Source organism: Octopus sinensis, linkage group LG12, assembly GCF_006345805.1.
Source record: "Octopus sinensis linkage group LG12, ASM634580v1, whole genome shotgun sequence".
NCBI classification, from domain to species: Eukaryota; Metazoa; Mollusca; class Cephalopoda; order Octopoda; family Octopodidae; genus Octopus; species Octopus sinensis.
Window position 1 is genome coordinate 35853260 of NC_043008.1, and position 13281 is coordinate 35866540.

Consider the following 13281-nt stretch of genomic DNA (forward strand, 5'->3'; position numbering starts at 1 on the left):
GACGCAGTGGGACTGAGCCCGGAACCATGTGGTTCATAAGCAAGCTACTTACCACACAGCCACTCCATCTGTTGTCGAGTTGCCTTTTGCTCCAGAGAAACATTAACTGTGTCTTGGAGTCTCTGTGAAGGCATTGATAACAATCCCTTCGTCTAGACTACACTCACAAACGCATGCACACATACACGCATATGCATTTCTTTTATTTGTTTTAGTCATTGGACTGTGGTCAAGCTGAGCTGGAGCATCCCCTTGAAAGGTTAGTCAAACAAATTGACCCCAGTAATTAGTTACTTTCATGTGTGATACTTATTCAATCAGTCTCTTTTACTGAACCATTAAATTACAAGGATGTAAATAAACCAACACTAGTTGTCAAGCAGTGGTAGGGAACAAATGCAAACACACACTCACACACTATACGATGGGGCTCTTTTAGTTTCCACCTACCAAATCCACTCACAATGCTTTGAATGGCATGGTGCTATAATAGAAGACACTTGCCCAAGGTACCGTGTGTTTGGAAAGCAAACTTCTTACCATACTGTTCGCCTAGTGCTTTACAGCTTGAATGTTCTTCCTGAGTAAAGTGAATGTGATATCAATGATTATCTTATGCTTATATGGTCAGCAATATCAAGAGATATCTCTTTATTTCCTTATAAAAAGGGTTTAAATAGAGGGGACATTACAAGGACTGACAAGGGACATTTAGGGTACAAACATGCTTCTTATTTACATTATGAAAAAACGGATGAATTTATATATATTTTGTGGATGAGAGTTAAAAATAAAATGATGGTCGGTTGAAATTTGGGTCCGGGTTAGTGAATTAACCCAACGGGTGGTTATCCCTTTTGGTAGTCTTTTTCCTTCCTTTTATGCTCCGACCAACCGTGCAAGCACAGCCTCGTGCATTCTCATCTTTCTTAACACTGTCGTCTGTCTTTTTCCAAACGCTCTTTGCGGCAGGCTCCTCTTCTCCAGACGGATCTTCAGCAATATCAAGAGAATAGGGATTAGCCACCTCTTAATCCCATGGAATGTGTCATTTCAAGCAGGAGCCACTATATGATTGCTCAACCTGCAAACAAATTACAGCTAAATCTCCCCTAAATCAAGGACAACAATGTCTTGTATAGGACATCTCTTTGATTATAGAGTTGGTCAGTCATGGCTGGGTAACCTTTTTTTTTTTGAAAAGTGGACTGTATGAGACATGACCTATTGTCAAGTGAGCCACACTACTATGGAAAATTGAAGGTAGTTTTTCATTAGAGATGCCATTCAGAAAGTCCAATGGGCTGAAGGTCACCTGTGACTGCATCTCAACAACCACAAGCCAATATTAAGAATCCTGCATCCATCCCTGGTCACCACCACCCCATTGTAAAAAAACAGGTATGAGAGCTCAGAAGAAATTTGGCACCTTTCATGCCTACATCGGGTGGCAATTAAACTTTGAGGGAGACTGCAACCTCTTCCTATGCTTTTTAATACATACTGCTAATTAGTTGAAGTTAATTAGAATGTTTTTCATTGAAAGTAGGGCTTGGGATCTGCTTCAGAACCTGGTACAAATTTACACGTAAGCTGTTGGGAGCATCTATATTGAGAAAATTAATGAATCTTCAATTTTACTAATTGGGCTCAACATTACAAGTCCTGGAATTTGTTATTATAACATCCTCACTATGAATATTTTACTTACCTCTCTATATGTATTTCTCTATTCTTTAATGAATCTTTCTGGCTCTTTATGTTCTGAGCTCAAATTCTGCCAATGATGGCTTTGCCTTTTATCCTTTTCTGGGTTGATAAAATAAGTACCAGTCACTGTATTCAGTTTACCCTCTTCTCGAAATTGGTGGCTTTGTGCCAAAGTTAGAAAGAATTCTTTAACGAATTTTACCAATACAGACCATCACTTCTCTCATCAAATTCTAGCAGAGCCTCTACTCATACACAAGTAATTCAACTGATCACAGCAAAATACAACTGGATGGCAAAAGTTGAAGACATGACCTGATAGTTTGGTTAGAACTGCAGTTTGGCTCATTTAGCTGCAAATACTCATAGTGCCATAGCAAGGATTCTCATCACTTTGTATCAAGACATACTTTTGTCATCCCTAAACCCAGATTGATGTAGGGATCAATACGTAAATGGAGGAAAGGCTCATATGTGGTTGGTGGAGACTTTCGACTCAGAGGAGCCCTTAGACTTAATAGTGCCCTCTTTATGTTTTGAATTAACAAAATAGTGGTGGTGGTGGGGGCCTATTGGCCCTGCATCCAGCCCTGGTCACCACTACCCCATTGTAAAAAAAACAGGTATGAGAGCTCAGAAGAAATTTGGCACCTTTCATGCCTACATTAGATGGCAATTAAACTTTGAGGGAGACTGAAACCTCTTCCTATGCTTTTTAATACATACTGCTAATTAATTGAAGTTAATTAGAATGTTTTTTCATTGAAAGTAGAGCTGGGGAACTGATACAAATTTACAAGTAAGCTGTTGGGGGCATCTACATTGAGAAAATTGATGAATCTTCAATTTTACTAATTCATATGGATTTCTGCTGTGAGCCAAAAAGTCAGAAATTAATGAGGAGAGTGTGGATGATGTTATTTATGCCAGTACTGGAGTGTGCCATTTTCTTTGTCAACCTCTGTTATTTGAACCAAGAATGCAAAGGACCTTAACTAAGTACCACAACATTTTATTTGATACCCTTAACAATCCACTACCCTTTTCATGAAAGTTTTACAGAAACATTATCAGCAAGTACATGCAAATTTGAATGGAGTTAAAAATTCCACACATGGAACAAGGGGTTCCTTGGCCCTTATCAAGGGAGCACTTTAAATGTTTTAGGCAAAGGAAGTGTTGTGCCTGACTGGCCTTTTGGTGGTGGAGCCTTTTGTAAAGAAAAGGTAAAGACAAAAGCTTAAGGGATGCTGCATGCAATAGAAAGATACATATCTTATCTGCAAACAAAAAAAAAACTTGATCCAAATGCTTGCAACAGATGGGCCTTACCAGATTCAGTTGGTATTAAGCTTGGTGCAGGATCAAGTCTAAACCTCAATATTCAATGTAGACTTGGAAAAACCCAAAGATGTATAAAGCTTAGAGAGTCTTGGTTAAAATAATTACATCTGAAGCATGTAGAAAGGTTGGAAATGTCTGTTTTGCACCCGTTATTGCTAGGGTTGGACGAGTATTATTTGCAGCATTGTTTTTTTCAAGTAGATTCTCTTTCTGTTTTTCAAGTAAAGGATCTCTTATTTCACATGGCTTCAAAGTATAAAGTGAATGGATGACTTGCTGATAGGAGAAACTGAAAAAACCCACTGCCCACCACACTTTTGTACAAGCAGTTTCAGATGTGCACTGAATTGTACATACATACACACGTGTGCATGGATAAGAAGTTCACAGAGTCATGAATGCACCTTAATTATTTTGTGGTCCTTCCAGATTGTGAAGCCCTTGTAGCGTATTCAACAACAAATATTTTTAGTTTTCTGGATTCGCAATAACATATATATATTTCCTTCAGGGCGAACCGGTAGCCATGGAGCTAGTTGCTGTAGCTAAATGGAGTGACCCAAATCCAGTCTCATTCCAGCATAGTGTAGCATCGCCACGTGGTGGCAGCGTCCGTTCTATTAGACTGTCAGCTTCAAGAGAGATCGATAGGCAGGAAGTTTTGCTGCTGCTAGTTCTCTGCGCATGCGGGAACTTCCGGCAGGACTCCTGGAAGAATCCAACTCTGTACATGCATGCTGAAGACTTCCAAAATGGCGTCACTACACCCTAAATCAATAGCTTTAAATCTTTTTGACTTCATGGTGCACTGGTGATCAAATATTATTTAAAAAATTACTGGTACACCTCATCTAGAAAGTTTAAAAAAACAAAAGGGAGAGGCATAACTTAAGTTTAAAACTATATTTTAAACTTAAAAACTCAGAAAATATATAAATTATTACTTATTGCTTTATTAATTATGATTAATTATGTGTATAACAAAATATAAATAGGCCTAGGGAAGGCTATGATAAAAAATTTGCTTTCCAGCCACATGATTATAGACTGTTGCACTGCATAACCCCTTGGTCAATTATCCTCCATGCTAGCTGCACCAATCAAAGCCTTGTTACTATATTACATAAGCAGAAACTGGGAAAAGCCTGTTGTGTAGGAGAGAGAGAGATATATGTGTATATATGTGTATATGTGTATATATGTGTGTATATGTGTGTATATGTGTGTATATGTGTGTATATGTGTGTATATGTGTGCATATGTGTGCATGTGTGCATGTGTGTGCATGTGTGTGTGCGCATGCGCGTGCGTGTGTGTGCGTGTGTGTTATTGTTTCAATGCCTTGATATCATGTGATAGTGGTAAACAGGTGTCGTCATCATCATGCCAGCTGAGTCCTTTGTTGGCAATCTTCCTTGGAAATGGGTGAGGTCTGCCGACAGGGAGAACGTCCAGCTGTAGAAAATTCACCTTAGCAAATTCTATTTGGCTCATGAAAGACATACATTAAAAAGAATGAAAATATTACAGTTAACAGTGCCACCTTATGGCACAGAGCTACAGAGCAGTTGGCCAAGCAACCCACACATCTTGGGAACCCAGCTCAAAACTGTTCTAAATGTACCTGGGATCCAACACTATTAATTAATGAGAACAGTTACTAACACAACAGACCCAGATTTGTGTATGAATCACAGTCAGAACTTAGTATTAAAAGTTTTCCTTTTCATAGTTTAAGCATTGCTCCATGTATAAGTTACACTCCTAATTTGGTTCTAAATCTTGGTACAAATTTTTTTCCCCTTCATACTTTAAGCATTGCCCCAATGTACAACTTGCAGTCCAGTTTTTTCAGTTAAAAATCAAATAGAAAATGGTGCAACTTATGTACACAAGTAAATACGGTAACTGATCATTCTTTAAATATTTTCACTTCATTGCTAATGTTTCACTACTAGACACAGTGTGACACACTAACTTCTTCCATCCTTTCGTTGTTTGATAATAAATATGAAATGATACCAGAATACACAAGATAAAAAGTATAAGCTCTTTATTTCTTGTAATACATGATTATTCTACAGAGATATTCTGTAGGATTTCTTAAGGAGAAAAATATAATAAAAAAAATATATGTGTGCGACCATATATATTCATTTATCTTCTGCAGACAATTGAATATTCCACACACTATCAATACACATTAAACACCCATTTTTCAGTTCATTATATCTGTGTGCAAGTATTCCTACTAAAATTTGTTCCTTTTGAGAAGGTTTTTATTGCATTTTTGAACATATACACACACACACACTTTATATATGTGTGTGAGAGAGAGAGAGAGAGAGAGAGAGAGAGAGAGAGAGAGAGAAAGAAAATTTATGAATACGTAGAAGTTGCTTGTATTTTTGAGTCTGCAAAACTTCAATTTAAGAATTCTTCGGAGGCACTTTAATGGTAACCTGAAAAACAAGAGTTTCAAAAATAGAACAGGTTTATTTAAATTTCATAAATATTCTACAATGTTTGTGACATAAAACAAATATGAGTTGTTGACATTTTTTTCCATTTCATATATATATATATATATATATATATACATACACACACACACACACACACACACACACACACACACACTAGAAAAAAAAACTTCAAGAAAGGTCAGTAACATCTTCATAAAAGATTTGATATTTAAAAAATCACCTTTACACTTCAAAAACTGTATTAATATATATCGTCATCATCATTTAACATCCATTGTCCATGCTGATATGGGTTGGACAGTTTGACTGGGCTGGCATGCTAGAAGACTACACCAGACTCCAATCTGATTTGGCATGGTTTTCCATGGCTGGATGCCCTTCCTAATGCCAACTACTCAGAGTGTAATGGGTGCTATTATGTGCCAATCTGCACGACACTGGTATCTGCCATGACTGCGATTTTGCTCAGCTTGATGGGTCTTCTCAAACATGACATATATATATATATCTCAATGGCAAAGGGTGATTAGGAAACTAGGGCATGAAGTCCACCCCATCCCACACTTGGGGGAGGAGGGCGAGTATTCCACCCTCCCCAGTTTTCCATGAAAAGTGCTGTATTATATGCTTGAGATAACTTATTTCTAATATCATTACTTACTCTATGGAAACTGAATAGTACACTTGGATTTACCAAGCAAGAATTATAACCAGAGTCTAGCAACTTATTAATTCAGGTATCACCAAAGATTCGCTGTGGTCAGCCAGCATATGAGGAAACACAGTAATTGCCAGGATTATATATCCCTTTGAACTCATTTTGGTATATGTATATATGCTTTGAGATTCTGAAAATGGAAACAGTTTCCCCACCTATGATGCACCGTTTTGAAGTGGTTAGAAAGACATGAGAAATGTATATACAAACATTTCCAAAATATAAACAAGAATCCTGTGATTAGTGCGCAAAAAATTTTTGAAACTGCCCCTTGATATAAACAGTATCAAATTTAATTAGCTCGTTTCAATAAGTTTTTCACTAATTAATTACTACTCAAAAACCTTTGAAATGGAAATACTTCTAATATCACAACCATATTGAGGTGGTGAGCTGGCAGGGTTGTTAGCAAGTTGGACAAGATGCTTTGCAGTATTTTGCCCGCACTTGTGCTACGAGGTGAAAGTCTGCCAGGGTTGGCTTTTCTTTTCATCCATTCAGAGTCGATAAATTAAGTTCCAGTCAAGCACTGGGGTTGATGTAATCGACTAGACCCATTCCCCAAAAATTTCAGTCCTTATGGCTGCTTTAGAAAGGAATATCATAGTCATATTGAACCATGCCTATTTTGAAAGAGCATTTTATATAGAAACAAAATCAGAAAAATATTTTCTAAAAACAATGTGCTTTTTTCAGTGGAGTCTAACACAGCAAAGCTGATTAAAAAAAAAAAAGCATAAGACAGATCATTCTAATTTTTTTGGCATTTTTTATAATTATAACTTTTTTCTAAGATAAAACAGCAGTTCACAAATTTTGGGCTGTTTTTTACTGCTTCCTTGATTTTTTTTTTATAGTATCTTATGTGTCACTGTAATAAAGATAAAATATACAAGCTAAAGTAAATTTTGATCAGTTTTTTTTTATAGATGTTTTCGCTCTAGTTTGGATTCTTTGCCATCAAATTTAATGGCAAAGAATCCAAACTAGATCGAAAACATCTATAATAAAAAAAAAATTAGGTGCTTTTTTTATTTGAAGAATTTTAATTATTTGTATCATTTTATTTTATAAGTATGTAGGATTATCGTCAAATCCTCAAAGTCAACAAACTTGGCCTATTCTTGGAAAAAAAACTGTCAACGGGGGGATATATTACTTTATGTGGAAACATGTGAAGCTCTGTGAGAGGAAGAGCATGCAATAATAAAAATCTACCTCAAATCTGACCCAACTCATGCAAGCATGGAAAAGAGGATGTTAAAACGAAGAATGAGGACTACAATTTTAGTTATACAAATACAGACCAATGTAAACTAGATCCAGTCATAATTGCCTCAGTGCTTGCTGAAAATTTAACAATGTCTCCTCACTCTAATAACATTTGTACTGAAATAATACATCGGTGTGTACTCACAGTTTTCACTTCAGTGTAATTTTCAAGTCCATATTCTCCAAGTTCTCGTCCATTTCCTGACATCTTGTAGCCACCAAAAGGTGCAGCAGTATCCAAAACATCAAAGCAGTTGACCCTAAAAATGACAGAATAAACATAAAAAGATCCCCCAACACAAAGAAAACTCCCTAAATATCATCTCCATTATTAAACATCAGTATATTTCAACAGGAATCCTCATCTTGGATGAGTTTAGCCACTGTGCCCTCTGGTGCCTTACACATTCAGAATTTCAAACCAATCCTTTATTCAAACAAAGTGCATTGTTCTGAAATGCACCATCTTTAACCCTTTAACTTTTAAACTGGGTGTATCCAGCCCAGAAATTCTACCTGTTTTAGGTTCAAATTGACTAGATACAACCTCTCACACCTATCCTACAATGTCATTCTAAAATTAATCACATCATCAAAATCTTTAGAAACCTCATATTTGACAGAGAAATCTGAATATTAATGGGTTAACCCTTTTCTTACCATATTTCTGTTGAGATACCCTGTATTTCTTTCAATTAATTTTAAATATAACAAAGAATTAGTAAAATAATTTAGTTTATCATTAAGCTAGTGTTAGGAACATAAATTGTGACTAAGGTTTGGTGGAAGATTTTAATTCAGAACTTTTGAAAATAAGACTTTTGTACAACAGAGCCAGAGGCGGTTTCAGGCGGGTTGGTATCAAAAGGGTTAAGTTAATTTTGAAAATAATGAAGAATTTAGTAAAAAAAATAAACTCATTAAGCTGGTCTCTGGAACATAAATTAACAAATTTTAATGCGAGTTTTTAACTTAGATTATTTTATAATAGGAAAGTCTGTATCAGAACCAAGAACAGTTTCAGACTGGTTGGTCACAAAAGGAGCAACAGGTGAAATAAAAGATTCTAGTCTGAATATAATAATAATATATTGATTATTAAATGAAAGGAAAATTAAAAATGATAAAGACTATCACCATTATTTCCTACATCATCGTCATTATCATGACCCCAATATAGGAGCCTAGAGTCATCTAAGCTACTAGACATAGTAGTCAAATTTCACTGAAAGTACATCACCTTAGGAAATGTAAGATATCTAAGATTATGATAATGTAGTACAAGACATGATGCCAGCAAAGGACATGGAATGGTCATAACTGGAATGTCTGATTATGGGTCTATTCAATCAAGAGACCAAATAATCCTTTCTACTATAGGTACAAGGCTTGAAATTTTGGAGGAGGGGTTAGTTGATTACATCAACCCAAAAAAGACAAAAGGCAAAGTTGCCCTTGCAGAATTTGAACCAAGAACGTAAAGATGGACAAAATGTTGCTAAGCATTTTGTCCAGCATGATAATTCTGCTAACTTGTCACCTTCAAGAGACCAGATGACAACATTATCACCATTATGTGTGATCACATGGGTTCAGTAAGAGATTTCTGTAATGAATATAGTTCAATCACTATTGAAACCAAAACTATTTCATTTTATTTGGTATATACAATTAGTCCAAATTAATTTATACATTACATTCAGTCTTTTGTAAGACAGAGAGAAATGTGGTATATTTGGCTATTATTTCTAACAGCTCAAATGATTACTTCTATCATCTACATTGTCATCATCCAGAAGAAAAGAACTGTGTTGTATTAATACAACAAAGTCATGCCTGTGCCTAGATTCTTGGAACGCAATACTGGGTTCAGATCTTTTTGCAGAACTGGATCATAACTGGGACTCTCCTGGAACAGATGATAGAGGAAGGGTCAGCAATTTCTTGCTGAACAACCAGCACTGAGGATTTGTTTATGGCAACTGAATGTTTGTGCTGTACATAAGCTCACTACCTCTATCAAATTGACATTACCTATTTCTTCACTACCCACAAGGGGCTAAACACAGAAGGGACAAACAAGGACAGACAAACGGATTAAGTCGATTATATCGACCCCAGTGCATAACTGGTACTTAATTTATCGACCCCGAAAGGATGAAAGGCAAAGTCGACCTCGGCGGATTTTGAACTCAGAATGTAACGGCAGACAAAATACCGCTGAGTATTTCGCCCGGCGTGCTAACGTTTCTGCCAGCTCAAATTGATATTGCCTGTACAGGTGCATGGTGTGCCGCACGTTAGGTGCCAAAGTGGTCACAGAGCATTGTGTAACAAAGGGTTTTGCTCAGGAATATTATGCTTCTCTCATTCTGCGAATTGAAACTCTGATCTTGCAATCATGAGTGCAACACCCTGACTACTTAGTCATATGCCCTTGTGGACCATAGCAAGCATCAAGAATCCAGCCCTGTTTTCAATTCTCTCTACTCCATTTCAAAATTGGCTGAAAAATGAATAAATGGTGCATGGATGCCAAGGAGATAAAAATAATGTGCTGGGTTCTCAGTTCAACAATAAACAAGTTTGTTTATCAAATGGTTCAACTGGGATCATTAAAACAAATTCGTTAAATTACCAAACAGTTCCTGCTCTGAGTGAGTTTGATATGTGAAGTGCTTTGTCAAGATCTGTTGTCATAACAGCAGCAGCCAAGCCATATATGGTGTTGTGAGCCCTCTCAATTAACTCGTTCATATCACGGAATTTCATTATCTGCATTACTGGACCAAAGATCTGAGAAAAGAAATATGGTAACAAGATCAATTCTCAGGCTATTTACCAAACAAAAATTCATTAAGAAAGTTTATAGCCAAGACTTGATGAAGATATATTTAAGTTTGTCAGTGGTTAGTTACTATTTTGTCTTGCTAAAAAGATAAAAAAAAAACACCCAACAAAAATACAGGCATGAAATATTTAGTTAGGTGAAATGAGAGACTGTAATAATCATTCTTTTTCCAAGGATATCGGATACAATTGTAAATCAAAATTAGATTATAGGTTTCTGTAAAGATAATTGATAATCTATTACCAATATCAATATTTTAATCCATTACATGTAAAGATTAGCAGGACTGAACTGGAGGAGAAAAAAAAAGTTGGTGGGGGATGCTTTTATTCAAGTTTTACTCAAATTTTTGAAAATTTACTTTTGTAACATCAACGTGTATATCCTAGATATCTACACATTAGCAATTCCTCTTATGAATGCCTCTCCATCAAATAACATCACCAAGGTATCTTAACAAATATAGTCTTTCAAATTCCTGATGCCTCAATATTTACAGAATCAGTATCAATAAAAGATGAGCATGAAATAGTATAAGTCAGACAAGTTTAAACTTTAAACAAAAATCAACACCCAAAGAGTAATGAAAGATAAAAAAAATATGAGCAGCCAAACAATGGGACTCAAACTCAAGACAAATACATTTTTTAATCTTCTTTCATCTACTAATTATGTTCATTACACTTCTTTGAATGAAAGTTGTCACCAACTGTTCAAAATTAACCATCAATAAATTAAGTGAAAATAACTAAATGGTCATTAGAAAATGATAGTTATTTTGACAGAATCTACACGTTATGTATATGATTCAACACAATAATAATCCTTTTATACCAGAGACACAATGCTTGAAATTTTGAGGGAGGGGGGGCCAATCAATTTAATTGACCTTGGTATTTGATTTATGCTTATTTTACTGACCCTGAAAGCATGACCTTGGCAGAATTTGGACATAGAATGTAAAGCTGAAAAAAATTGCTATTCAGCATTCTATCCAATAATATTTTCTACTATAGGCACAGGGCTTGAAATTTGGTAATTATTTTATTGACCCTAAAAGGATGAAAGGCAAAGTTGACCTGGGGTGGAATTAGAATTCGGAATGTAAAAACAGACAAAATACTACTAGGCATTTTGCCCAGTGTGCTAACTTTTCTACCAGCTCACTGCCTTTATAATAATAATCCTTTCTACTATAGGCACAAGGCCTGAAAATTGGAGGAGGGGGACAGTCAATTACATCGATCCCAGTACTCAACTGGTTCTTAATTCACTGACCCCAAAAGGTTGAATGGCAAAGTTGATCTCCGTGACATTTGAACTCGGAACAAAGACAGATAAAATACAGGTAAGTATTTCACCCAGTGTACTAACGATTCAGCCAGCTCACTACCTTAATAATAATGATAATAATCCTTTCTACGATAGGCACAAGGCCTGAAATTGGGGGGAGGGGTTAAGTCGACTATATTGACCACAGTGTTTCACTGATAATTTATTGACCTCCCCACAAAAGGATGAAAGGCAAAGTCAACCGTGGTGGGATTTGAACACAAAACAAAGGCAGATGAAATACTGCTAAGCATTTTGCACCGCATGCTAACGATTCTATCAGATCACTGCCTTAATAATGATAATAAAAATAAACTTGTGCTCAGGTGCCTAAAAAAAAAAAAATTATGGAATTCTACACAAATTTCTGCCTCATTTATATGAAGGCCAATCTAATCTGTATATTATTCCAATGTGAGTATATGTACTGCTGAAGCAAGTACATATATTTATTATGATAAACTGTCAAATTGTAATGAAATCCAAGTTAAATAGTGTCAATAAACTGTACACAAAAATAGGAAAACAAACTTCAGCAGATTGTCAACATAAAGCAAATTAGAGAGGAAACTCCTCTAATTTCTCTGCTATCCTTGTAATCCTAAAGATAAAAAAAACAATGACAACAGTTAATGAAATAAGTAGTGGCTGTATATGTTATTAACAAAACTATGTTTATCATAAAAAGACATCCACACCACACACCCTTTCTCAATACCATTACTGTGCATTGAATTTCACAGCACTTTCTGATTACATTTATTTAAACACAACTTCAGTAAATATGCTGTGTATGTATGTATGCATGCATGTCAGGTCACTCTTGGTGGTACTGGAAATATGTAACCTGATACAACTTGTCACATGCAGGATGAAAAACAAAACCTGTGACCGGACAAAATAAAATCAATGGTCATTATCTAACAACTGGAACTGAGAGGCTCTGAGTCATTCTTCAAGCTGCTCATCATCATCATCATCATCATCGTTTTCCATGCTAGCATGGGTTGGACGGTTCAACTAGGGTCTGGGAAGCCAGAAGGCTGCACCAGGCCCAGTCTGATCTGGCAGTGTTTCTACAGCTGGATGCCCTTCCTAACGCCAACCACTCCATGAGTGTAGTGGGTGCTTTTTACGTGCCACCGGCACAGGTGCTAGATGAGGCTGGCAAACGACCACGATCGGATGGTGCTTTTTACGTGTCACTGGCACGGAGGCCAAATTTTGAAATAAAATCTGCTTCACTGCAGAGAATGACATCGTGCTCTAACTTGGCTTTGTAGGTGAGAGTCTAAGCAGTGCTGTACTTGTCAACTTTTAAATTTCAGCATGGGCATTGATGTGAGCCACTGTCTTTAACATCTAGAATAAGAATTTGTCGGTGATGGCCACTCTCATCTACAAGTTGACAGCTACGATGTTTATATGTATGGGAGTGTAATTTAAAATAAAAACGAAAAAATTAAAAATGAACAAATTCAAATATTTAGAGATACATAAATACACACAAAAGTCATTACGTGAGTTGAGTGAGTGAGTGAGCGAGCGAGCATGTGCATGTCGAGCAA

General features: G+C 36.1%; 1 protein-coding gene across 3 annotated transcripts in view; it reads right to left on the minus strand.

Annotated features, from left to right (window-relative positions):
- Positions 1–5090: 5090 nt before the first annotated feature.
- The window catches only part of LOC115217872 (aldehyde dehydrogenase, mitochondrial), a 35067-nt gene continuing 26876 nt past the window's right edge, over positions 5091–13281 (minus strand). Inside the window, exons 12-15 of one of the 3 annotated variants that reach the window (XR_005001464.1) lie at positions 10169–10326; positions 7676–7790; positions 5432–5516; positions 5091–5393 (exon numbers count right to left, since the gene is read on the minus strand). Coding sequence is in view for 1 of the 3 variants with exons in the window: in XM_029787585.2 (XP_029643445.1) it covers positions 5484–5516; positions 7676–7790; positions 10169–10326 (306 nt within the window). In the remaining 2 variants the exon portion in view is untranslated. Of the gene's footprint in view, positions 5517–7675; positions 7791–10168; positions 10327–13281 lie in introns of all 3 variants that reach the window. The other 2 variants (XR_005001463.1, XM_029787585.2) reach the window with 2 other exon arrangements.